General features: G+C 41.7%; 3 protein-coding genes across 4 annotated transcripts; all 3 read left to right on the top strand.

Moving 5' to 3' along the window:
* Positions 1–12: 12 nt before the first annotated feature.
* On the top strand, positions 13–9,245 carry pole2 (polymerase (DNA directed), epsilon 2). Its single transcript, XM_071366687.1, has 19 exons — positions 13–131; positions 673–773; positions 1,102–1,177; positions 1,286–1,363; positions 1,637–1,730; positions 2,367–2,441; positions 2,561–2,644; positions 2,974–3,030; positions 3,173–3,221; positions 3,338–3,410; positions 3,732–3,904; positions 4,200–4,289; positions 4,412–4,466; positions 4,662–4,721; positions 4,828–4,905; positions 6,577–6,685; positions 8,499–8,675; positions 8,832–8,899; positions 9,071–9,245. The coding sequence occupies exons 1-19, from the start codon at positions 37–39 to the stop codon at positions 9,087–9,089; spliced, it is 1,611 nt and encodes a 536-aa protein (XP_071222788.1). The 5' UTR covers positions 13–36; the 3' UTR covers positions 9,090–9,245.
* Positions 9,246–9,375: 130 nt separating this feature from the next.
* On the top strand, positions 9,376–15,097 carry LOC139553910 (kelch domain-containing protein 2-like). The gene is made up of 14 exons (XM_071366675.1): positions 9,376–9,510; positions 10,142–10,396; positions 10,662–10,741; positions 10,859–10,976; positions 11,316–11,428; positions 11,582–11,663; positions 11,940–12,023; positions 12,138–12,218; positions 12,459–12,517; positions 13,400–13,509; positions 13,592–13,664; positions 13,814–13,901; positions 14,054–14,106; positions 14,326–15,097. The coding sequence occupies exons 2-14, from the start codon at positions 10,148–10,150 to the stop codon at positions 14,447–14,449; spliced, it is 1,314 nt and encodes a 437-aa protein (XP_071222776.1). The 5' UTR covers positions 9,376–9,510; positions 10,142–10,147; the 3' UTR covers positions 14,450–15,097.
* Positions 15,098–18,775: 3,678 nt separating this feature from the next.
* Positions 18,776–24,542, top strand: LOC139553908 (MAPK/MAK/MRK overlapping kinase-like). Of its 2 annotated transcripts, XM_071366672.1 has the most exons (12): positions 18,776–19,197; positions 19,422–19,536; positions 19,958–20,047; positions 20,147–20,217; positions 20,344–20,422; positions 20,574–20,622; positions 20,755–20,933; positions 21,115–21,216; positions 21,325–21,498; positions 21,640–21,763; positions 21,967–22,158; positions 22,740–24,542. In XM_071366672.1, exons 1-12 carry the CDS (start codon positions 19,191–19,193, stop codon positions 22,815–22,817), a joined length of 1,260 nt encoding a protein of 419 aa, XP_071222773.1. In that variant the 5' UTR covers positions 18,776–19,190; the 3' UTR covers positions 22,818–24,542. The 2 variants fall into 2 exon arrangements, with proteins under 2 accessions (XP_071222773.1, XP_071222774.1); XM_071366673.1 differs by lacking the exon at positions 18,776–19,197 and having other exon boundaries at positions 19,422–19,551.
* Positions 24,543–24,558: the final 16 nt, after the last annotated feature.

Below are 24,558 nucleotides of genomic sequence, written 5' to 3'. Positions count from 1 at the left end.
CGAAACATATAGGCGGAAGTTAACATTTAGCGCCAAATGTTGATTGTTGAAGAAAGATTGAACATGGAGGTTCGCAGAGTGAAGACGAAAGTATCTGCTGGCTTCAAGATGAGGGGACTTATGCTTCGACCGTACGCTATCATTTGTCAATCATGTTGTTCTTGACATGATATTTGGTTTAGAGTAAATGTAATGGCTGCATTGCTAGTTAATAGCTAAATATGTCTTGTTGTGTCAGTGATACCAAGAAAGAAACTAGGAGGCTAAGGTTAGCTTAGCTACAGTAAATTACATGGACAGCTAGCTAGACATTTTAGTAGTATACTATGCATATTTAAGCAATTCATCAATAGAAACTAATGCAAATGTTGTATGTTTTTAATAGGAATGATGGGATTGATGTCTGGCAGTCAGAGGTACACTACAAAGCAGCATCAATCAGTTAGCCAGCAAACTTTGAAAAACAACCAGAAATAACAATTGATTTGAAAGTTAGCTAAACATAGATATGTGTTTGGTTGTTAAGTCAATTAGACCATGCCCATTTCAAGCATATCTTACTAAAAAAAGTTATTTCAGAATATTCAGACAAGTTAGCTGGCTAACTCCTTGATCCAGCTTTGTAGTATACCCCTCAGATGTGTTCGTTATGTTGTTGTTGTTGTCCTCCAGGGAAGCCAGCAGGTACCTGGTGGAGGTGTTGGAGTCTGTCGATGAGCTTGAACTGGATGATATCATCGAGAGGGTCATGGATGCTGTGGAGAAGCAGCCATGTACGTCTTCTTCGATCATAACAAGCTACTAAAAGCAATAGTCAGTTGTGTTGGCTATTTTTTATTTATTTTACCTTTTATTTAACTAGGCAAGTCAGTTAAGAACAAATTCTTATTTTCAATGACGGCCTAGGAACAGTGGGTTAACTGCCTTGTTCAGGGGCAGAACGACAGATTTTTACCTTGTCAGCTCGGGGATTCGATCTTGCAACCTTTCGGTTACTAGTCCAATGCTCTAACCACTAGGCTACCTGTCGCCTCAAAAAAGTTATTTCAGAATATTCAATGCTTGTGAATGATGTAGCTATTCCTCTCTTCTCCTGGACAGTGTCCTCCAGTATGATTGAGCTGGCTGTGGTGGAGACTGCTGTGCAGGACTGCAGCCAGTCATGTGATGAAACCATGTAAGTTGGGAAAGGTGTCAGTCTCACAATAACCAATTTCATACATATTCTCTAGAATAGTAATCCTCAAATTTGACTTATTCATGTGAACTATTTGATTATTTTCAGAGATAATGTTTTCAACATAATTGGTGCTTTTGACGTGCCAAGATATATCTACAGCACAGAGAGGAAGAAGTTTGTACCGTAAGTATGAATGTATAAACCTTGACTTCCTGATGTTTTACTGTTTTTTTACTTGTTTAATTACTTGTATGTGCTGTGTACTTGATTCAGCTTTTAGCTGCCAAGTACTGGCAACATGCAAGGTAATAAAACGACTACTACTATAGGTTGACCCCATCTAGTCTACATGGTCCAAATGTTATATAAAAAAAACCTCTAGAATAAATTATCTTCCTATTGAAACCAACATATGAAGACATCCATCAGTGAAACCGTTGTTTGTTCTTCACCCAGCCTCAACATGACCACCCATTCTGCCCCAAGTCTCTGTGGCTCAGCCAGGGACAAGGCAGAGCTCTTTAGGGAACGCTACACACTCCTACAGCAGGTCAGTAGGCTACATTTCTTTGCCCTCTGAATCCATCATAGTTTGATGGTCTTTGTATATTTTGGCCTTAAAGCAACTGTACAGTGTTTCCAGACTTCTCTGACATAATATTACCTATATGTAATTACAATATGAGTGAAAAAGTTTTCCTTCTAAAAATTTGTAATTAAGAACAGTATGTTAAAAAGCATATTTTCTGTGTTGGAATGGTGTGGGCGTTTACCGGTCATTAAAAATATTCACGAGAGCAGACCACTGATTGGCCAGCTCATCTTCCTCAGGAGGATGACATCATCCTTTATGAGGAAATAGCAAGCATTTTTTAAACAGTGTTTGAGATACAAGTTTGAGGTGGGGTTTTTTAAGTGTTTTTCCCCCTCCAATTTATGCTTTGGCCACATACAAGTGTAGGATGAGTCATCAACATTATTTGGGTATGGGTTAACAGAATATTAACTTTTAAACGTGAGATTTTCACTGGACAGTTACTTTTAAAAATGCTTCTTTCCTGAGACGCTGCTCTCTGTGAGGTCGTTGTAAAGAGAATGTGTTCCCAATCCACTTGATAAATGAAAGTTAAATCAGTGAGAAATAAATGTACCCAGATCAACATTGACAGTTACCCCATTTCTGTAGCGTACACATCGGCATGAACTCTTCACCCCACCTGTAATAGGGGCCGCTGCAGAAGAAGGCAGAAACAAATTTCAGGTAATAACTGTCATAACCGAAAACACACTTAAACATGTTTAATGGATTTGATATAAGCTAAGAGGAAGTTCTCATGTTGAACATTGATTGCCCGGATCTTGCTCTGTTCTTGTTTTCAGCTTCAGACTGTTGAAGCACTTTTAGGTAGTACGGCTAAGCTAGGAGAGGTCATTGTTTTGGGGATGGTCACACAGCTTAAAGAGGTGAGCAGCTAAAATTCATGTTAAGGACTTTTTAATTGGAAAATATAGTAATATCTATAGATATACAGTGCCAGTCAAAAGTTTGGACACACCTACTCATTCCAGGGTTTTTCTTTATTTTTACTATCTTCTACATTGTAGAATAATAGTGAATACATCAAAACTATGAAATAACAGATATGGAATCATGCAGTAACCAAAAAAGTGTTAAACAAATCAAAATATATTTGAGATTGTTCAAAGCAGCCACCCTTTGCCTTGATAACAGTTTTGCACACTCTTGGCATTCTCTCAACCAGCTTCACCTGGAATGTTTTTTTTTTTTTCAGGGGAAATTCTATCTGGAAGACCCCAGTGGTACAGTACAGCTGAACCTCTCAAAGGCAATATCCTTTCACTGTGGTGGTGATGGGGAGCGAATTATACAAATGTTCTCTTACATAATTCAAGGGGCCAATTAAAGTCTTGATTATAGTCAATGTTGATTGTATTTCAGATCATGCATGTTTTCTTTAACCTTGTCCTCACCAGTTCCACAGTGGACTTTACACAGAGTCCTGCTTTGTTTTGGCAGAAGGTAAAATAATTGATCTTCTTCATCCACGTTAATGGACATTGAAGGAGATGTACCTTCAATGCACCTTATTGTGTTATGCAATGACTTAGTAGTCCAGTCCTCTTTCCCCCCCATAGGCTGGTATGAGGACTCAGTCTTCCATGTCAACGCATTTGGATTCCCGCCGACTGAGCCATCATCCACCACAAGGTCAATAGATTACAATGTTGCTGACCTATCAGTGTTGCCTTCATTTAGAAATGGACATTAACTACATAATCCATTTTCCTCTGAAAATCAGTAGGCCTACTGAGAAGGTCGAAAGTTATTTTAAATTCCAATGTATTGTTTTTTACTCTACAGTTGGCATTTAAAAATATATTTTCCTTTCCCCTGTATGTATGTATGTATATATGTGTGTGTATATATATATATCTATATATATATATATATACACATAAACAAATAAATATATATACACACATAAATAAATAAATAAAACAGCGGATGAGAATGGACTCTGGTTTTTAGGGCCTACTACGGCAACGTGAACTTCTTCGGTGGGCCGTCCACCACGTCGGTGAAAGCCTCGGCCAAGCTAAAGCAGCTGGAGGAAGAGAACGAGGACGCCATGTTTGTGGTGGTCTCCGACGTGTGGCTGGACAGCGTGGAGGTGCTGGAGAAGATCCACCTTATGTTCTCAGGTTCGTTCCACCCATAACGTCACTGACAGAAGAGCTCGTATGGGGGTATTTACCAGGTTACTGTAAAGCACTTTGTGACAACTGTTTATGTTAAAAGGGGTTTATAGATACAATTAGGTTGATTGATTGATTCAAGCATTTATGCAAGTCGTATTAAAGTTGACATTGATGGATATTGTCATGTGTTTCATTGTCCATCTCTGACAGATTTTGAAGTCTCCATCAGTGTGCTCAATTTCTATCTCTACTGCTTAATAGTATGGTCTGAAACAACCTTAACATGTGCCCATTGTAGGATACGCAGCCATGCCTCCTACCTGCTTCATCTTCTGCGGCAACTTCTCCTCGGCCCCCTATGGAAAAACACAAATCAAATCACTCAAAGGTAAGAAAGATTTTGAGTATTTAAAAAAAAAAAAATATATACTGACCTGGCAAATGTGTTCAAATGGGTAATGACAGAAGCATTAGTACACACAATTGAAGTATTTTATTTTTTCCCCCCAGAGTCGTTGAAAGTTCTTGCCGATGCAATCTGTGAATATCCCAGCATCCACAACAGGTAACGTGTGAGGGAGGAAAACCACTTGGTTGACCTGAAAGTCTGATATTCCAGGAAACAATTTCAACAGTACTACATTGTTGCATCCAGGGTGACAAACTGTTTGGGAAATATTCACCATGCTGCATTATGGGTCTTCTACAGGAAATTGTTGTGTTTACTTGTCTAACTGAATGCATCCTTTCAAAACTGCAGTAGTCGCTTCGTGTTCGTCCCCGGTCCTGAAGACCCTGGTCCGAGTACAATTCTACCCAGGTGAGAGTTGAAAAACAAGAGACCTGTTATTCCTCTGTTGTGTTGCTCATGATATGACTGTAGTCCTCTGATGTACTGTACTTTATATAAATGCTTATGTCCTCAGGCCCCCATTGGCAGACCACATCACTGAGGAGTTCAGACAGAGGGTGCCATTCTCTGTGTTCACTACCAACCCATGCAGGTGACTGAAATATATGTATTTTTAAAATGTATTTAACCTTTATTTAACTAGGCAAGTCAGTTAAGAAAACATGTATTTACAATGACGGCCTACCATGGGCAAACCCAGACGACGCTGGGCCAATGGTGCGTCGCCCGATGGGACTCCCAATCACGGCCGGATGTGAATCAGCTTGGAAATATAACATTTGTTGATTTATTCTATTTTCAGGAATTTGTCTTAAAGGGATGTCTCTTGAGCTTTATTAAAGGGATGTCTCTTGAGCTTTATTAAAGGGATATACAGTGCATTCGGAAAGTATTCAGACCCCTTGACTTTATCCACATTTTGTTACAGCCTTATTCTAAAATGGATTAAATAGGTTTTTTCCCTTATCAATATACAAACAATGCCCCATAATGACAAAGTAAAACTGTGTTTTGCAAATTTATATATATAAAAAATGAATTAACATTTACATAAGTATTCAGACCCTTTACTCAGTGCTTTGTTGAAGCACCTTTGGCAACGATTACAGCCTTGCATGTTCTTGGGTATGACGCTAAAAGCTTGGCACACCTGTATTTGGGGAGTTTCTCCCATTCTTGTCTACAGATCCTCCCGAGCTCTGTTAGGTTGGAACGTGAGCATCGCTGTACAGCTATTTTCAGGTCTTTCCCTAGATGTTCGATTGGGTTCAAGTCCAGACTCTGGCTGGGCCACTTAAGGACATTCAGAGACTTTTCCCGAAGCCACTCCTGCGTAGGTGAACCTTCACCCCAGTCTGAGGTCCGGAGTGCTCTGGAGCAGGTTTTCATCAAGGATCTCTCTACACTTTGCTCCGTTCATCTTTCCCTCGATCCTGACTATTCTCCCAGTCCCTGCCACTGAAAACATCCCCACAGCATGATGCTGCCACCACCATGCTTCACCGTAGGGATGGTGCCAGGTTTCCTCCAGACCTGACACTTGGCATTCAGGCCAAAGAGTTTAATCTTGGTTTCATCAGGCCAGAGAATCTTGTTTTTCATGGTCTGAGAGTCCTTTAGGTGCCTTTTGGCGAACTCTTAAGTGGGCTGTCATGTGCCTTTACTGAGGAGTGGCTTCCGTCTGGCCACTCTACCACTCTAAAGGTCTCATTGGTGGAGTGCTGCAGAGATGGTTGTCCTTCTGGAAGGTTCTCCCATCTCCACATGTTTAAGATCAGAGAGACATAAAAATGGTATCCAGTTCATCTGACTCTGAGGAAGTGGATAAAAGTTCGGGATTTTGGCAACGAAGCCCATCTGTTGAAGTTCCTATGAAAAAAATGTGCACGTAATGGCTAATATTTTTAACATTGTTGTCAAATACATTTGGCTCTATTTGCTCATTATAACAAACAGTCAAGGCTGCTGTGGGGAGGACGGCTCATAATAATGGCTGGAACGGAGCAAATGTAATGGCATCAAACACATTAAAACCATGTGTTTGATGCACTTAATACCATTCCACCTATTCCGCTCCAGCCATTACCACAAGCCCTTCCTCCACCGTTAAGATGCCACCAACTTTCTGTGATAACAATTGACCATTCTTTGACAGTTACTTTTCACATGTTTTGTGATTGCATGTAGTCTTTGTTTTGCCTGCATTTTGTAAATGTCATCTTTTAACATCTCACAACCTGTGAATCAAATGTTCCTATGTCAGAATTCAGTACTGCAGCCAGGAGATTGTTGTCATCAGAGAAGACCTGGTGAACAAGATGTGCAGAAATTGTGTCCGACTGCCTAGCAGCAACCTCGACATTCCAAATCATGTGAGTCTTAGCTCCTCAGTTATGACATACCCAACCTCAACTAGTACAATTACCTATAGTACCAGTCAAAAGTTTGGGCACAACTACTTATTCCAGGGATCTTCTTTATTTCTACTATTTTCTACATTGTAGAATAATAGTGAAGACATCAAAACTATGAAATAACACATATGGAATCATGTAGTAACCAAAACGGTTTATCCTATTTTATTTGAGATTCTTCAAAGTAGCCACCCTTTGCTTTGATGACAGCTTTGCACACTTGGCATTCTCACAACCAGCTTCATGAGGTAGTCACCTGGACTGCATTTCAATTAACAGGTGTGTCTTGTTAATTTGTGTGATTTCTTTCCTCCTTAATGCATTTGAGCCAATCAGTTGTGTTGTGGCAAGGTAGGGGTGGTATACAGAAGATGACCCTATTTGGTAAAAGACCAAGTCCATATTATGTCAAGAACAGCTCAAATAAGCAAAGAGAAATGTCAGTCCATCAATACTTTAAGACATGAAGGTCAGTCAATCCGGAAAATGTCAAGAACTTTGAACGTTTTTTTCAAGTGCAGTTGCAAAAACCAGCAAGCGCTATGATGAAACTGGCTCTCATGAGGACCGCCTCTGGAAAGGATTACCCAGAGTTACCTCTGCTGCAGAGGATACGTTCATTAGAGTTACCAGCCTCAGAAATTGCAGCCCAAATAAATGCTTCACAGAGTTCAAGTAACGGACACATCTCAACATCAACTGTTGAGGAGACTGCGTGAATCAGGCCTTCATGGTCGAATTGCTGCAAATAATCCACTACTAAAGGACTCGAATAAGAAGAAGAGACTTGTTTGGGCCAAGAAACACAAGCAATGGACGACATTAGACCGATGGAAATCTGTCCTTTTTTGTCTGAGTCCAAATTGATATTTTTGGTTCCAACCGCCGTGTCTTTGTAAGACATAGAGTAGGTCATTGGATTTTCTCTGCATGTGTGGTTCCCACCGTGAAGCATGGAGGAGGAGATGTGATTGTGTGGGGGTGCTTTGCTGGTGACACCGTCAGTGATTTATTTAGAATTCAAGGCACACAACCAGCATGACTACCACAGCATTCTGCAGCAATACACCATCCCATCTGGTTTGTGCTTAGTGGGACTATCATTTGTTTTTCAACAGGACAATGACCCAACAGACCTCCACTGTGTAAGGGCTATTTGACCAAGAAGGAGAGTGATGGAGTGCTGCATCAGATGACCTGGCCTTCACAATCACCTGACCTCAACCAAATTGAGATGTTTTGGGATGAGTTGGACCGCAGAGTGAAGGAAAAGCAGCCAACAGGTGCTCAGCATATGTGGGAACTCATTCAAGACTGTTGGAAAAGCATTCCCGGTGATGCTGGTTGAGAGAATGCCAAGAGTATGCAAATCTATCAAGGCAACGGGTGGCTACTTTGAAGGATCTAAAATCTATTTCATTTAACACTTTTTTTGGTTACTACATGATTTCATATGTGTTATTTCATAGTGTTGATATCTTCACCATTATTCTACAACGTATAAAATAGTAAAAATAAAGCAATGCTCTTGAATGAGTAGATGTGTCCAAACTTTTGACTGGTACTGTACATTATATAAACTTAGCTAGTTAATTTGGCCCATATTCACAAAGCGGATCAGCCCCCCACCCCCACACACACACACACCTAGATCAGCACTCCTACTCTGAGGTGCTTTGTGTGAATATTTGTCCTGTAGTTGAATTTATTCTTCATGAATGATAACGGCATGAAAATGTCTGACAATCACCAATAAACTCTCTTTCTCCAGTTTGTGAAGACCATCTTGTCTCAGGGCCACCTGACTCCCCTGCCGCTGTATGTCAGTCCAGTGTTCTGGGCCTATGACTATGCTTTACGGGTTTACCCCGTGCCTGATGTCATCATCTTTGCGGACAAATATGACCCTTTCAACATCTCCAACACAGACTGCCTCTGCATCAACCCGGTACGTTACGCTTATTCCTAGATTTCCACCATTTTGTTTTATTATGAGACTCGGTATGAGATGTTGGACTTGGGTTTCGAACTATATTATGATGAGATCTTATATTCTTAATTTAAGAAAGTTATATTTTTATGTATTGTCATTCTGTTCTTGCAGGGCTCCTTCCCAAAAAGTGGCTTCACTTTTAAGGTATATTACCCATCCAACAGGACCGTTGAGGACAGGTGAGAAATGTTTTTTACTCTATGTTTATGCATGCTCTACACATAATTCACTTGGTGCTAATCATTGCTTTACTGGCAATATGGTAACTAGTATATTGAGAGTCAACTTGGTTTCCATGTCGGTCTTCGTTTCTCTTTGCTGATCTAAATATTCTTTATTTTTCCTCACAGCAAACTTCAAAGCCTCTAAAGACCATAAGGATTATTTTGGACGGAGGGATCGGCTGTTGTGGTTGTGTAAAATGTTTTTGTAAAATATGTCTAAAAATACTTTTGCTAAATCCCTTTTTATTTTATTTGTATGTACCTTTTGTATAATGGAGAATAAAGGTTCACTGTCATTGAATTGTCATCTTTGTGCTTTTTTACTTGACTTGTTAATGTTGGACAATAAAGCAAATAAGAATTGTGTTACTCCTCTGTACTTGCATAAATCAAATGATTTTATTTGACCTCACAAAGATGGCGGAAATAAGAAGTTATTGGTTAATTCCGGTCAGGCATCTTGTAATTGACGACTTCAACCAGATGTCGCATAATAATCACTGAACAAAAACTTAACGTTTCACACTGAAGGCCAAAGCAGACGTGGACTATTTAAAGAAGACTACGTAAGTGGATTTTTTGTTGTTGCTGCAAGGTTGCATAGTTCCTTTTTTTCAAAGTTTAGGTGGCGTTAAAACGCTGTTAAATTGGTTGATAGGGCGAACTGTAGTACGTTAGCTAGCTTGCAGACACAGCTAAGTTTGCTAACGTTGGCTAGGTAGCTTTTGGTGTCACGTTGAGTCGGTGTAGGCTAAAAATTATGGTAGCCAACATCATGACTTGTGTTTCCATGTAAACCAACAGTCAGTGCACCAACCATCAGTCATGGTGGCACTGAAACAGTTGCCAGCTGTTGATATTAACTTACTTAGCTGGCAACAACAATTCTAGTCCTACCCAGCAACAGCTAACGCGCTATATTTGACTTAAAAAGAGAAGACATTTTACAATCTGAATTATTTATAAATCTCTTAGAATTCATACTGTAAAACGTATTCTCTTTTTAGGCATACTAACCCTGTTCATAACACAGCCCATTGGTAGCTGAGCTACCTGCTTAGCTATATCCTATAGCTAGCTGCATGTTGGGATGAGACTTAACTATAGTGAATGTCTGTATTGTTCCAATACTTATCATACTCCTCTACTCTGAATCCCTGTGTATGCAAAACGATATAGCTCTCTTCTCCCATCCAGGTGATCATGGCAGAAATAGAGGAGGACATTCCTGACCGCTTGCCTGTTGAGGAAGATGAGGAGTTGGAGAGGGATGAAGAGGAGGGAGAATTTGACTGGGTGGTGGACGAGGCTGATGAACTCGATGAGGATGATGAGGATGTAGTTGTTCTGGACACAGAAGCAGAGCCCTTCGAGTTGGAGCAGCCAGCTGAGCGCAGTGGCCACATAGCAGCGGTGGATGGACACTACATGTATGTTTGGGGAGGATATAAGGTAAACAAGTATGACAGGCTGAATAGACTTTTGTTTATATGATAGTGTATCTAAATAATTTAATTTGGAACTATACCATTTTAATCAATGATTGAATCAATGAGTCTTCAATCAATTATAGTTTTTATTGGAAGATTTGCCGTCGACTTTGACCTATGATACCATTTGCCACAGTCCACTTTGCCAGAGATAACAGCCGAACTCCAGCCGACATGTTTACAGATGATTTAAATCCATTGACTTCCCTCGTTTGTCTTGTCATTAGAATTCCCAGACCACTGGCTTCTTTGACTTATACTTGCCAAGGAATGAAATCTGGATCTACAACATGGAGACAGAACGATGGTAATAATGATTTTAAACGGCCTTTTGTTAGTGTCTAGCGTGTCTCAAATTATATGGCTCCCTATATAGTGCCTTACGTTTGACCAGAGCCCTTATATCTACCGTCTGTATTTGCAGGAAGAAGCAGATGACTGCGGGTAACCTGCATACCTCCATGTCTGGCAGCTGTGGAGTGTGTGTGGATGGCGTCCTCTATCTGTTTGGAGGCCACCATGCCAGGGGAAACACTGACCGGGTGAGAATATACCGTGTGTGCGTGGACTGTTATGTCTTGTAGAATCTTGGCACCTAAGGCTGTGTCCAGTCCCTCCCTTTCCAGAAACTGTGTTTACAAAAATATTTTATGTGCTGCACGCTAAGAACTATGTTTTCGAGAATTTTTTGGTTAAAATCCCCACTTTCAGCATCAATGTTAATTCACCACGGCAGGATGTATTTATTTATCTCCATCTCACCTCAGAAGCCTGTTTTCCAACAAACCATTTAAATGTTAATGTCCGTTACGAAACTTATGATGTTGTAACTTTTTTGATTTCATACCATCTCAACGTTGTCCCTGTTCTGCGGCCTTCAGGTCTTCCGGCTCCCTCTCCGAACACCGGCCCTCTGCTGGGAGGAGATGAAGGATCTCAAGGGCCTGGCCCCGTCCTGCAAGGACAAACTGGGCTGCTGGGTCCACAAGAACAGGTGAGGTGGCCGATTGGCAGGCAGTGAGTGAGATTATAGGTCTAACTCATTGCGCCATTACATATTGTTGTTGCGCCATTACATATTGCCTCTAAAGAAAGAGATGTTTATTTTGTTGAATGTTTCTCAATGAACTGCTCTGTGTGTCGACAGGCTAGTATTCTTCGGGGGCTACGGCTATATGGCACAAGGAGCTCACCGAGGGACATTTGAATACGATGAAACTTCATTCATGGTATTGTCAATTCATTCTACAACTCTGCAGCTGCTTTTTAATGGCAGTATAAAAACAATGGTCTGTTTAGTCTATTAGTCTGCAGCAAAGGGAGTCGACAAAAAGGGTAAATCCTTGGTCGTGTTCATTAGGCACCAAACGGAAGAAAATGGACTGAAACAGGGAGGGACAACCTGGACTTGTCCAATAAGAGTTGCCAATTTTGGTGTTTTGTAGAATTTTTTCTTCTGTTGCATGGCCTAATGAACACAACCCCTTCACTGTATGTTGTAACAGGGAGATAATCCGGGGCGGGGCTGGAATAACCACATTCACATCTTAGACCTGGAGACGTCCACTTGGAGCCAGCCAGTCACCAAGGTAACGCCATTCCCATAAATCCGGTCACGACTTTGTGTTGGAAGCCATTTTGTACAGCTGTCTCATTGGGAGCCCCATTCTCACCTCTCCTTTCCCTCCCTCTCCTGGCAAAAGGGCAACGCCCCCTCTCCCCGGGCAGCGCATGCCTGTGCCAAGGTGGGCAACCGAGGCTACGTGTTTGGGGGGCGTTACAGGGTAAGTAGGAATGTTCTTTGAAAATAGAGCTTACTCAAGTTCCTGCTGAGTTTACGGTCATGCTGTCTAATGTAAAACAATATCACTGGCCTGTAGACAGAGATTTAGGGCTTCACGGTGTTAATTTATATGATTTACATATTGTTATGCCTTGTTACATCATAGATTATAAAGGATATTGTGTTCTAAATGTTTGATGCTCTTCCTCCATATGAGTAAGGCTTGACTCTTTCGCAACAGGATTACCGCCTGAACGACATGTACTACATCGACATGGACTCCTGGGAGTGGCATGAAATGTACGCTATGCCAACTTATCCAAAATGTCTTCATGCATGTTATAGTGTTATACGCATCCATTTAAAAAAACATGTTTATGGGAGGATGTTGTGCTCTTACCCATGGATGTCCCTGTGTGTTCACTATGATGGTACTAACAACTCTTAACCCTCTCCCCCTCCACCTCCCCATGCTCCCCTCCACCTCCCCCGGTCACATCTCCCCACGCTCCCTTCCACCTCCCCCGGTCACATCTCCCCACGCTCCCTTCCATCTCTCCCGGTCACATCTCCCCTCCACCTCCCCCGGTCACATCTCCCCTCCCCCGGTCCCATCTCTCCCGGTCACATCTCCCCTCCCCCGGTCCCATCTCTCCCGGTCACATCTCCCCTCCCCCGGTCCCATCTCTCCCGGTCACATCTCCCCTCCACCTCCCCCGGTCACATCTCCCCACGCTCCCCTCCATCTCTCCCGGTCACATCTCCCCTCCCCCGGTCCCATCTCTCCCGGTCACATCTCCCCTCTACCTCCCCCGGTCACATCTCCCCTCCCCCGGTCCCATCTCTCCCGGTCACATCTCCCCTCCCCCGGTCCCATCTCTCCCGGTCACATCTCCCCTCCACCTCCCCCGGTCACATCTCCCCTCCCCCGGTCCCATCTCTCCCGGTCACATCTCCCCTCCACCTCCCCCGGTCACATCTCCCCACGCTCCCCTCCATCTCCCCCGGTCCCATCTCTCCCGGTCACATCTCCCCTTCACCTCTCCCGGGCCCACTTCCCCTCCACCTCACCTGGTCCCATCTCCACCTCTCCTGGTCCCATCTCCCCCTCCACCTCTCCTGGTCCCATCTCCACCTCTCCTGGTCCCATCTCTCCCTCCACCTCTCCTTGGCCTTCTGCAGGAGTGTTCCTCAGCAGGGTCCTGTGGGACGCTCATGGCACTCCTTAACCCCTGTGTCACCTGACCACATATTCCTGTTCGGAGGCTTCACAACTTCCCGAGAGACGCTCAGTGAGTGAAGAATATTTCATTTTCCTTTAGAGTCCATGGCTCGACCACAATTAATTCCTCTATCTATTTGTCATGTATACAGGTGATGCTTGGCTGTACTGTGTCAGCAAGAACGAGTGGCAGCAGTTCAAGCACAATCACACAGAGAGCCCCAGGTAATATCTCCATAGAGATAAACCAATTCATCTTCATGACAATATCACCAAATAAGTGGTTAGGAAAAGAAGCTGCTTGTCTCACTGTACATTGTTTGTGTTATGAGTCAGTGGTGATTTTTCTCTGATTTTGTGTGTGTGTGTGTCAGGCTCTGGCACACGGCCTGTTCCGGTCCTGGCGGGGAGGTGTTTGTGTTCGGTGGCTGTGCCAACAACCTGTTGTCCCATCAGCGAGCGGTGAGTACGGTTAGAACACACCACTCAGTCATAAACTACTAGACCTTTCTTGGTGTCACTTGAAATTAGATCAACAAACAGATTGATAACCAGTTTTACTACCAAGTATAGTTTGAATGCATGGAAATGTTATTCGATTTCCTTTTCAACAGGCTCACAGCAAAGAGTTGCTGGTCTTCACAATTCAACCCAAGTCACTTGTCCGGTGAGTAGAAACAGAACTCAGACAATATGGCCCATACACCGAAATACTATTTTTTGTTGCATGCCCTAGTGAACACAACCCAAAGTCCAGGTCCCTGTTTCAGTCAGTTTTCTTCTGCCTAATGAACACGTCAACTTTGATACAGTACATCTTGTGGTCAACCTAAAACTTGCCTTCCCATGCGAAGTGGTAAGTTAAATATTGCCTGATTTGTTCTAGGTTCTGTATGGAAGCAGCGCTGCAGCACAGAGAATTGTTGTCTGGGTCCTGGGACTGCCTGCCTAAACATCTGCTACACACTCTCAGACAGCGGATGGGAGGCATCAACGCCCTGGGCTCATAAGAGCCATTATACCACCACGTTCTTTGGGGTGGTAGGGTTGAGTGTGTTTGAGATGGTTGACTGCCATGGCCTTGCTGCTAGCTGAACGAAGAGGACAGCTCACCTGATCTTGTCACCAAGTGTCATGAGGAGTGGTTTCGGGAAAAACAAAGTAAATTAATGTAAATCATTTAGAGAAATAGAGGCTTTTGTAGGGACTAGTGTTGGTAAATCCCTTAGGCCAGTCAATCAGCAACCATGGCAACGTTCATTATCCTAATTCTGAGTGCTTACTTTTATGATGTATATATTGTATTGTATTGCATATATATGTGTGGATTTGTTGTGCCCGTGTAAAAAAAAAAAAAATGTATATTTTTTTAAGTAAAAGTACCATGTATTCAACCCTGCTGGAGAGGTGGCATACCTTAGACCATGTTAGTCAGAAGAGGCTCGTGTAGCATTTTGTCTGTTTTTAATCAGGTAATACCAGTTACATTGGAGCCACATTGCACTGAATTTCATTATCAAGAAGTTACTTGTTTGGTATTATTCTTGTCTGATCTGCACAGCTTTCCCTTGACATTTTTATTATGAAATATATTGTAAAAAAAAACCATTTAAAATGTGTAATTTTGAATCAAGAAAATAAACCAGACAAATATGCCAGATCTGAATCTTTTCTTTTACATACACACTATCTTGAATGATGAATGTAAAAATCTGTGAAACAACTGAGGGAAATGAAGGCTTTTCCTGTCATCCATATATTCATTTGCATATTATCGGTCAATTGAAGGCATCAATTAAGTCAGCATGGTCCTATTAAGGGATGGGTTGACTCATTGTCTCTGGTTTTCCTTTGTATCACGATACTGTCCAGATGGGAAGAAATCCCATGTCCAATTCATTCTATAGAGCCATTTATTATTTGGCTGCCAGCAGATTAGGCACTGATACTTTAACATTGCCGTGGATGTTTCTAGATAAATCCATATCCTGAAATGAGCGATAAAAGGATGTTAAAACCACAGTTCCCTTTTCACACTCATGGATGGTTAATGTTAAGTGACTAAGCAGTCATTCATATGGCCAAGGTGCTTGCTTAAATATTCCAGACTGACAGAATAAGACTGAGGTGAATTTGTATGATTTACTATATATATACAATTGAAGTCAGAAGTTTACATACACCTGAGCCAAATACATTTAAACTCAGTTTTTCACAGTTCCTGACATTTAATCCTAGTAAAAATACCCTGTTTTAGGTCAGTTAGGATCACCACTTTATTTTAAGAATGTGAAATGTCAGAATAATAGTAGAGAAGATTTATTTCGGATTGTATTTCTTTCATCACATTCCCAGTGGGCCAGAAGTTTACATACACTCAATTTGTATTTGGTAGCATTGCCTGTAAATTGTTTAACTTGGGTTAAATGTTTCGGGTAGCCTTCCACAGGCTTACCACAATAAGTTGGGTGAATTTTGGCCCATTCCTCCTCACAGAGCTGGTGTAACTGAGTCAGGTTTGTAGGCCTCCTTGCTCGCACACGCTTTTTCAGTTCTGTCCACAAATTTGCTGTAGGCTTGAGGTTAGGGCTTTGTGATGGAAACTCCAATACCTTGACTTTGTTGTCCTTAAGCCATTTTGCCACAACTTTGGAAGTATGCTTGGGGTCATTGTCCATTTGGAAGATCCATTTGCGACCAAGCTTTAACTTCCTGACTGATGTCTTGAGATGTTGTTTCAATATATAGAAACAGGACATGTTTGTCCCCTACAAATAGAAGACACATTATGCAAGCTACTTTTATGTCTGTTATAGATTATGGGGATATTATCTACATGCATGCTACGGCATCAATACTTAAATCGCTGGATGCTACTTTTCATTTGGCACTTAGGTTTATTACGGGTGCTAGCTACAGAACTCACCACTGTGTTTTATATCATAATGTGGGTTGGACTTCGCTGTCCATGAGACGAGAACAACATGCTCTTGTGTTTGTCTATAAAGCACTTCTGAAGAAACTACCTTCTTGTCATCACCCATCATTAGAATTCCTTAAACCAGGTCTCAAGCATGGATTACACTTGAGGCCCATGCGATTTCCACAGAGTTGGGTATGGCTGTCTTTTCCTGTGATGCTCCTTGCCTATGGAATAGCCTGCAGACTAAACTTAAAGTTGAGACTTGTCGTCCATTTTAAACATTTATTGGAGGATTGTTATATTGCTTGTAACTGCTTCGGGTAATGCAAGTTCTTGTGCTGTTAGGTTATTCCCCTATGTGTAAATGTAATAATCTGCTGCTATATTTTTTTGTGTTGTCTGTGATCGTTTTGTTTTGTTTCTTAAATCATTGTACCTAAACTGTATGTGTAAACATGTATACGCAGGGCCCAGCTGCAAAAGAGACCTTGGTCTCAGTCTGTGTTCCTTGTTGAAATAAAGGTATAATAATAATATCCACATAATTTTCCTTCCTCATGAAGGCATCAATTTTGTGAAGTGCACCAGTCCCCTGTGCAGCAAAGCACCCCCACAACATGATACTGCCACCCCCGTGCTTCACGGTTGGGATGGTGTTCTTTGGCTTGCAAGCCTCCCCCTTTTTCCTCCAAACATAACTATGGCCAAACAGCTTCATCAGACCAGAGGACATTTCTCCAAAAAGTATGATCCTTGTCCCAATGTGGAGTTGCAAACCGTAGTCTGGCTTTTTTTATGGCGGTTTTCGAGCAGTGGCTTCTTCCTTGCTGAACGGCCTTTCAGGTTATGTCGATATAGGACTCGTTTTACTGTGGATATAGATATTTTTGTACCCGTTTCCTCCAGCATCTTCACATGGTCCTTTGCTGTTGTTCTGAGATTGATTTGCACTTTTCGCACCAAAGTACGTTCATCTCTAGGAGACAGAATGTGTCTTCTTCCTGAGCGGAATGACGATTGCGTGGTCCCATGGTGTTTATACTTGCGTACTATTGTTTGTACAAATGAACGTGGTACCTTCAGGCGTTTGGAAATTGCTCCCAATGAGGAACCAGATTTGTGGAGATCTACAATTTTTTTTCTGAGGTCTTGGCTGATTTCTTTTGATTTTCCCACGATGTCAAGCAAAGAGGCACTGAGTTTGAAGGTAGGCCTTCAAATACATCAAAAGGTACACCTCCAATTGACTCAAATCATGTCAATTAGCCTATCAGAAGCTTCTAAAGCCATGACATAATTTTCTGAAAATTTCCAAGCTGTTTAAAGGCACAGTCAACTTAGTGTATGTAAACTTCTGACCCACTGGAATTGTGATACAGTGAATCACAAGTGTGATAAAAAAAATAAAAAAATCTGTCTGTAAACTATTGTTGGAAAAATTACTTGTGTCATGCACACAGTAGATGTCCTAACCGACTTGCCAAAACTATAGTTTGTTAACAAGAAATGTGTGGAGTGGTTGAAAAACGAGTTTTAATGACTTCAACCTAAGTATATGTAAACTTCCGACTTCAACTGTATATATATATATATATATATATATATATATATATATATATATATATATATATATATATATATATATATATATATATATATATACACTGAACAAAAATATAAAATATAAATGCAACATGTAATGTGTTGGTCCCATGTTTAATAAGCTGAAATAAAATAGCCCAGAAATAGCACAAAAACTGATTAAACAGCATGATCATTACACAGGTGCACCTTGTGCTGGGGACAAAAGTCCACTAAAATGGGCAGTTTTGTCACACAAAGCCACATATGTCTTTAGTTTTGAGGGAGTGTGCAATTGTCATGCTGACTGCAGCAATATCCATCAGAGCTGTTGCCGGATAATTTAATGTTTATTTTTATACCGTAAGCCACCTCCAACGTTGTTTTAGAGAATTTGGCAGTATGTCCAACCGGCCTCACAACCGCAGACCATGCCAGCCCAGGACCTCCACATCCGGCTTCTTCACCTGCTGGATCGTGCCAGCCACCCAGACAGCTGATGAAACCTAGGAGTATTTCTGTCTGTAATAAAGCCCTTATGTGGGGAAAAACGTTTTCTTATTGGCTGGGCCCGGCTCTCCAGTGGGTCGGCCTAGCTCCCAACTGGGTAGGCCTATGCCCACCCAATTGTTGCAAGTTGCGTTTATATTTTTGTTCTGCATAGATAGCCACCCAGCCAGCCACTGTAACGCCTCAATCACACCGATTAAGTCAGACATTTTGATATACCAGAAGTACATTAATTTCCAATGGAACGCTGCGTGTGCCTTGCACTATTGCGTTACAGAGGCCCAAATAGTACGTTCTGTGTGGTGCATACGTTGGATTTAGCTAACATATACGTAGACGGTTTGACAGAGATGGTAGCAGAAGGTTAATGTTGAACTTTTGTTGCACACATATCCAAATTGTGCTGCGTACCATTTTAGTAATGTCGGTGTGATCGAGGCGTAACTATTGCGCTATTGTAACGAGACAAATGTATTGTTTTCAATCATCCACCTTTTTGGTCAGAGAGTTGAGGGTGAGGCGTGCCTGGTTACCAAGGTGACGGCCCAGCTAACATGGCTAGCTAGAGCAGCAAGACGTTTTTTTCTCTCCAGGCTTTCAATCTTGGAGGAGCTAGCTAGATCAGCCAACTAGCAATCTTGCCACAACACGGCTGTTCCATGAATTTATCGCAATGTGTTATTTAAATATAGGACTAGTATGGATAATCTACTTCTGTGCAGTGAACACTTTGAAGAATGGATAGTACGTTGATCGCTTGCTTGCCTGTACTACGTTACTAGCTATCGTTAGCTAACCTTACATTGGCTAGGAAATATCGTGGCATGTCAAATTCTGTTCCAGGCAACTTTTCATATTCTCATATATTTATACAGCTAGATAGCTGCTAGCTAGAGCTGCATGTTTTTTTTCTTACTTATTACAAGAGTAACGTTAGCTACATGTCTAAACTCTGTTTTGTTATGCAGATTACAAGATAATCAACAAAATTGGAGAAGGGACATTTTCAGAAGTGGTGAAGGCTCAAAACCTGAAAGATGGGAAATATTATGCGTGTAAAACGATGAAGCAGTCACTCAGCAGGTAACTAACTATCAGGTATGCTGCCTTATAATTGTTCTGCCTGCTGTTTGCCTTGAGGTGCTCTACGTCCTCTGTGTGTGTGGACCCTTGCCTTGAAACTTGAGCTAGCAGCATGACAACCCTGCCTATCCAACTGGAAGTCACTGTCAACATACCCTAACTGTGACCTAGTGAGGTTGAGTTCGGTTAGGGACAATGTTGCTTTTTAGAACAGATTTTTCTAAGTCTGTACATTAACGTTTAACATATATAGTTAACTACTCTAACTCTCAATTTTGTGAATCGTCTTTGAAAAGAAGTCATGACATGATACATGTTCTCTACAATATAAAGAAAGTTAATTTAACATGTGTTGGTGGTTATCAGTCTGTTACAGAGTTAATAACAGGTTTCGCTACATGTTTTTTTGTTTGTTGTTCAGCCTGGAACAGGCCAACAACCTGCGAGAAGTCCAGGCCATGAAAATACTGAACCCTCACCCAAACATCATTCAGCTGCATGAATTGATATTGTGAGTACAATGTTTGTCCCTGTCTTTTGAATTGTTTGTGTGAAGCCTCAACCGAATAATAACATGATCATTTTGTCTGATTCATTCAATGTGTTACAGTGACAAAGAGTCAGGGACTCTGTCCTTGGTATGTGAGCTGATGGAGATGAACATCTATGAGTTCATACGAGGTCAGACACACAGTGAAACTGCTACTGTGAATGACATAAAACGTCTACCACAACTGTAACTACAGCACATCAAATACTATTCCCCATTCAGTTATCTTGTGCATTGCTAACTTGTCTCACTTGCAGGGAGGCAGCAACCTTTGCCAGAAAGTAAAATCAGACACTACATGTACCAACTTTGCAAGTCACTCGATCATATGCATAGGTAAGAATGAAAATATGGAGATGGGATCTAGTCCATGTATAAATACATTTCCTACAGACCTTTCACTGGCACAGAGGGGGGTTTTAAGGGTCTGTTTTTTTTTTCTTCCCCTAAAACTAAACAGTTGTACCCTATTGTTATTTTCGTACAGCAACGGGATCTTTCACCGGGACATTAAGCCAGAGAACATTCTAATCAAAGTAAGTTAATAAAAAAATAAATAAAAATAATAATAATAATTATGATGCTGAAAACCTTGCCTGTAAATCAGAACTGTTACTGTTACATTGTTTACCATATGTTGTCCATGACTTGGTTGGTTGCTTCCATAGCACGACGTGCTCAAACTTGGAGACTTTGGCTCATGCAGGAGTTTGCACTCCAAGCCCCCCCACACAGAATACATCTCCACCCGCTGGTACAGAGCCCCAGAGTGCCTCCTCACAGATGGCTATTACTCCCACAAGATGGACATGTGGAGTGTAGGATGTGTTTTCTACGAGATCATCAGGTACCTTTCATCTATCATCAAATTAGATACAGAACTGTTTATGTCCATTCTAGTAGGAGACTTTGGTTATGGCCTTAGCGTTGTGTTCCTCTACGGCCGAAGCCACAGACATTCGTGAACAGCTGCTGTCGTGTAAAATAGCCTTGATGACATCACAGACCATCATGTTTGTGTATTTCAGTCTCAGCCCTCTGTTTCCGGGAACCAATGAGTTGGATCAGGTGACCAAGATCCATGATGTTTTGGGTACACCTGACAACAGTCTCCTTCAAAAATTCCCTCAGTACGTTTGTTAGATACGCTTATCATGTAATGAAGACCAATGACTTACAGTATGTTCAGTGGAAATCATTGTCCTCAGTGACAGTGTTGTACATACATTTTTTGACAGGTCTAGGGCGATGCGTTTTGACTTCCCTCTGCGGAAAGGCAGTGGAATATCTCAGCTCATCCCAAACTGTTCAGGACCCAGTCTGTCGTTGCTCTACCAGATGCTGACCTACGACCCAGAGGAGCGCATTGGCGCAAGAGCGGCGCTACAGCACATCTTTTTTAGAGAGCTACGGTAAGCACACAAACTGTACTGTATAACAAATACATAGACATACTGTGATTTATTATTGTAGTATGTGTAGTGTGAGAGATAAAGTATTTAATTGAATTCATATGGTAAATGCTATCTTCCCTCCTCCTGTCCTTGTCTCAGGCTGGCGGAGAGGAGAGCTGATAGTCTGCGCAGGGCCATTGTGACTGTAGAGGGAGGAGAGAGCAGTGGCACCCCCAACTCTGTGGATCACCTGCGGCGCATGGCCAGACAGGGCAGGAGGCAGGTAAGAGACAGACACATCTCCTAAAAAAGTTGACCCTACATCACATTTTATGAGTAATCAACCACATTACAAAGGGTAGGATAAAATGTCTTAATATGCTACATACTGGAAAAATGACAAAATATTCCATAATTTGGATGTACTTTGCCCTACTATGATGGGGCTAGTCTCTTATGATGGCATAATATTCTTCTGTTTTGCAGCACAACATTAAGCACGTTGCCGAGCCTCTGATCAGACGCAACGCCCCACAGGTGGAATTACCAAAGCTCAATGTGGTAGTGCCTGCACCCCAGATTACCTACCCTGTTAGCACAGTGCCAGTTCTCACCATCACTCACCGTGGGTCCCTCCCAGCCATCACATCAAAAAAGTGCCACTCGCGGTTGGCTAAGGTAAACAGACTGTATTACAGTGTACATTTTAGGACATCCATATGGGAAAGGGGGATACGTAGTCAGTTGTACAACTGAATGCCTTCAACTGAAATGTGTCTTTTGCATTTAACCCAACCCCTCTGAATCAGAGAGATGCGGGGGGCTGCCTTAATCGACATCCACGTCTTCGGCGCCCGGGGAACAGTGGGTTAACTGTCTTGCAGAACGACTTTTTTAAATTTTCTTACTTTGTCAGCTCGGGGATTCGATCCAGCAACCTTTCGGTTACTGGCCCCAACGCTCTAATCACTAGTATGGCTACTCCCGACGACAAAATGTCCTGTACAGACATGACTTTAGTGCACATCTTAAATAACATCTGAGGCTGTATGTGTCAAGAATCTCAGAGTAGGAGTGCTGGTCTAGGATCAGACCCCATCCGTCCATGTAATCTTATTCATTATGATCTAAAAAGCAACACACATCCTAGATCAACATTCCTACTCTGAGACCCTTGATTTACAGCCTCAGTACTCAGTAGAATAGCGTGTTGTTCATATTTTTCTGTTAACCCCTTTTTTCTCCTCTTTACCCAACAGCCAAGGGATGAATCCCACTGCTCTGCTTTCAAGACCTACTACATGCCTCCTCTGGATAGGAAACCTGGTGGCTACTGAGAGCCCCAATTCTTAAGAACTGTTGCTGTTCAACAGACCTGTTGTACCTACTCGGATTAGATTTTTTTTTATTTGGTTAGACATTGTTGAACAAAGCTACTTAGCTACTTCAAAGCCTGATGCTTTCTTGTGAGCAATGCTAACATGGTGTTGGACAAAGGAATGTCCCATAGCAATAATTACCAGGGTTAATTTGTATAAGTCATCATTCCGGCAGATGAAATACAACATGATCCCCAAAGTATATTTGACTCGGTCATCAGTGTTAGGCAAATGAGAAGATGCCTATTGACCGTTAATAACCCAACCATTTCCTAACTAGGTGTGTCATGTTATTAACGGTTGTTGATAAATTTGCTCAAAAGTGAGCTAATGACTACTCGCATGCAACGCAGAACTTCAAGGACGAGCTCTGATATACACTGAATGTACAAAACATTAGGAACACCTGCTCTTTCCATGACAGACTGACCAGGAGAATCCAGGTGAAAGCTATGATCCCTTATTGATGTCACTTGTTAAATCCACTTCAATCAGTGTAGATGAAGGGGAGGAGACAGGTTAAAGAAGGATTTTTAAGCCTTGAGACATGGATTGTGTATGTGTGCCATTGAGGGTGAAGGGGCAAAACAAAATATTTAAGTGCCTTTGAACGGGATATGGTAGTAGGTGCCAGGCGCACCAGTTTGATTGTATCAGCAACTGCAACAATGCTGGGTTTTCCCATGCTCAACAGTTTCCCGTGTGTATCAAGAATGGTCCACCACCCAAAGGACATCCATCCCAACTTGACACAACTGTGGGAAGCATTAAAGTCAACATGGGACAGCATCCTTGCAAAACACTTCCAACAACTTGTAGAGTCCATTCAATGAGAAATATGAGGCTGTTCTGAGGGCAAAAGCAGGGGGTGCAACTCAATATGTTCCTAATGTTTTGTACACTCAGTGTATTTAATAAAATGATGAAAGATCAGGTGTTAGTTCCTTGGTAAGTTCATTGATTCAGCACAGTACATTGTATCCCAGTGCTAGATAAAATCAGATTTTTGGAAATTCTCTCTTTTTTGCTCCACAGAGTATATCTTTTTGATATAATCAAAATGGTAGATTTCCTAGACCACCTGCGACTTCCAAAGCAATAGTCGAGTACATGACAATTACAAAAGTAACCAACTCCATAAACTCTCAATGTGTTTTAGTATCGCCCCTGGGCCTGGAGGGCCGTAGGCACGTCATGTTTTTGATTTAACCAACCCGGAAGACCAGGTGGGTTGAATTTATCACTAAACTGATCAATTACCTCAGTTGATCAGGTGTGGTGCCTAGTTGGAACAAAATCCTCCAGTTCCATCAGGAACAGGGTTGCCTACCCCTGTACTACTGCATTGCCATAAGAGTCTAACATGTATAAACTATTGAGAAAAAGCAACATATTTTGTAAGTTAAGTTCTGTGAATGTTTTTGCCTTTTGTTCAATGACATAAGATTTTCCAATACTGTGACAGACTGTATCGAAGTAATTTGAGACAGAGGTATTATTGTACATATGCAATGAAAGGCATATACAGTGTACGTCCATACTTATCCCAGCACGTATTGTATGGGAACAAGCAAAGTGAAAGTGTGTTTCATGACGTGTATCTTATCTTTACAACCCAAATGTAAAAACATTTCACCAAGCACTTATAAAAATCAATCTGCACAATAAAATGGACAAACAAAATCAGTAACAATACAAG

This window comes from Salvelinus alpinus, chromosome 25, assembly GCF_045679555.1.
Source record: "Salvelinus alpinus chromosome 25, SLU_Salpinus.1, whole genome shotgun sequence".
NCBI lineage: Eukaryota > Metazoa > Chordata > Actinopteri > Salmoniformes > Salmonidae > Salvelinus > Salvelinus alpinus.
This window is presented reverse-complemented; position numbering and strand designations above follow the sequence as displayed.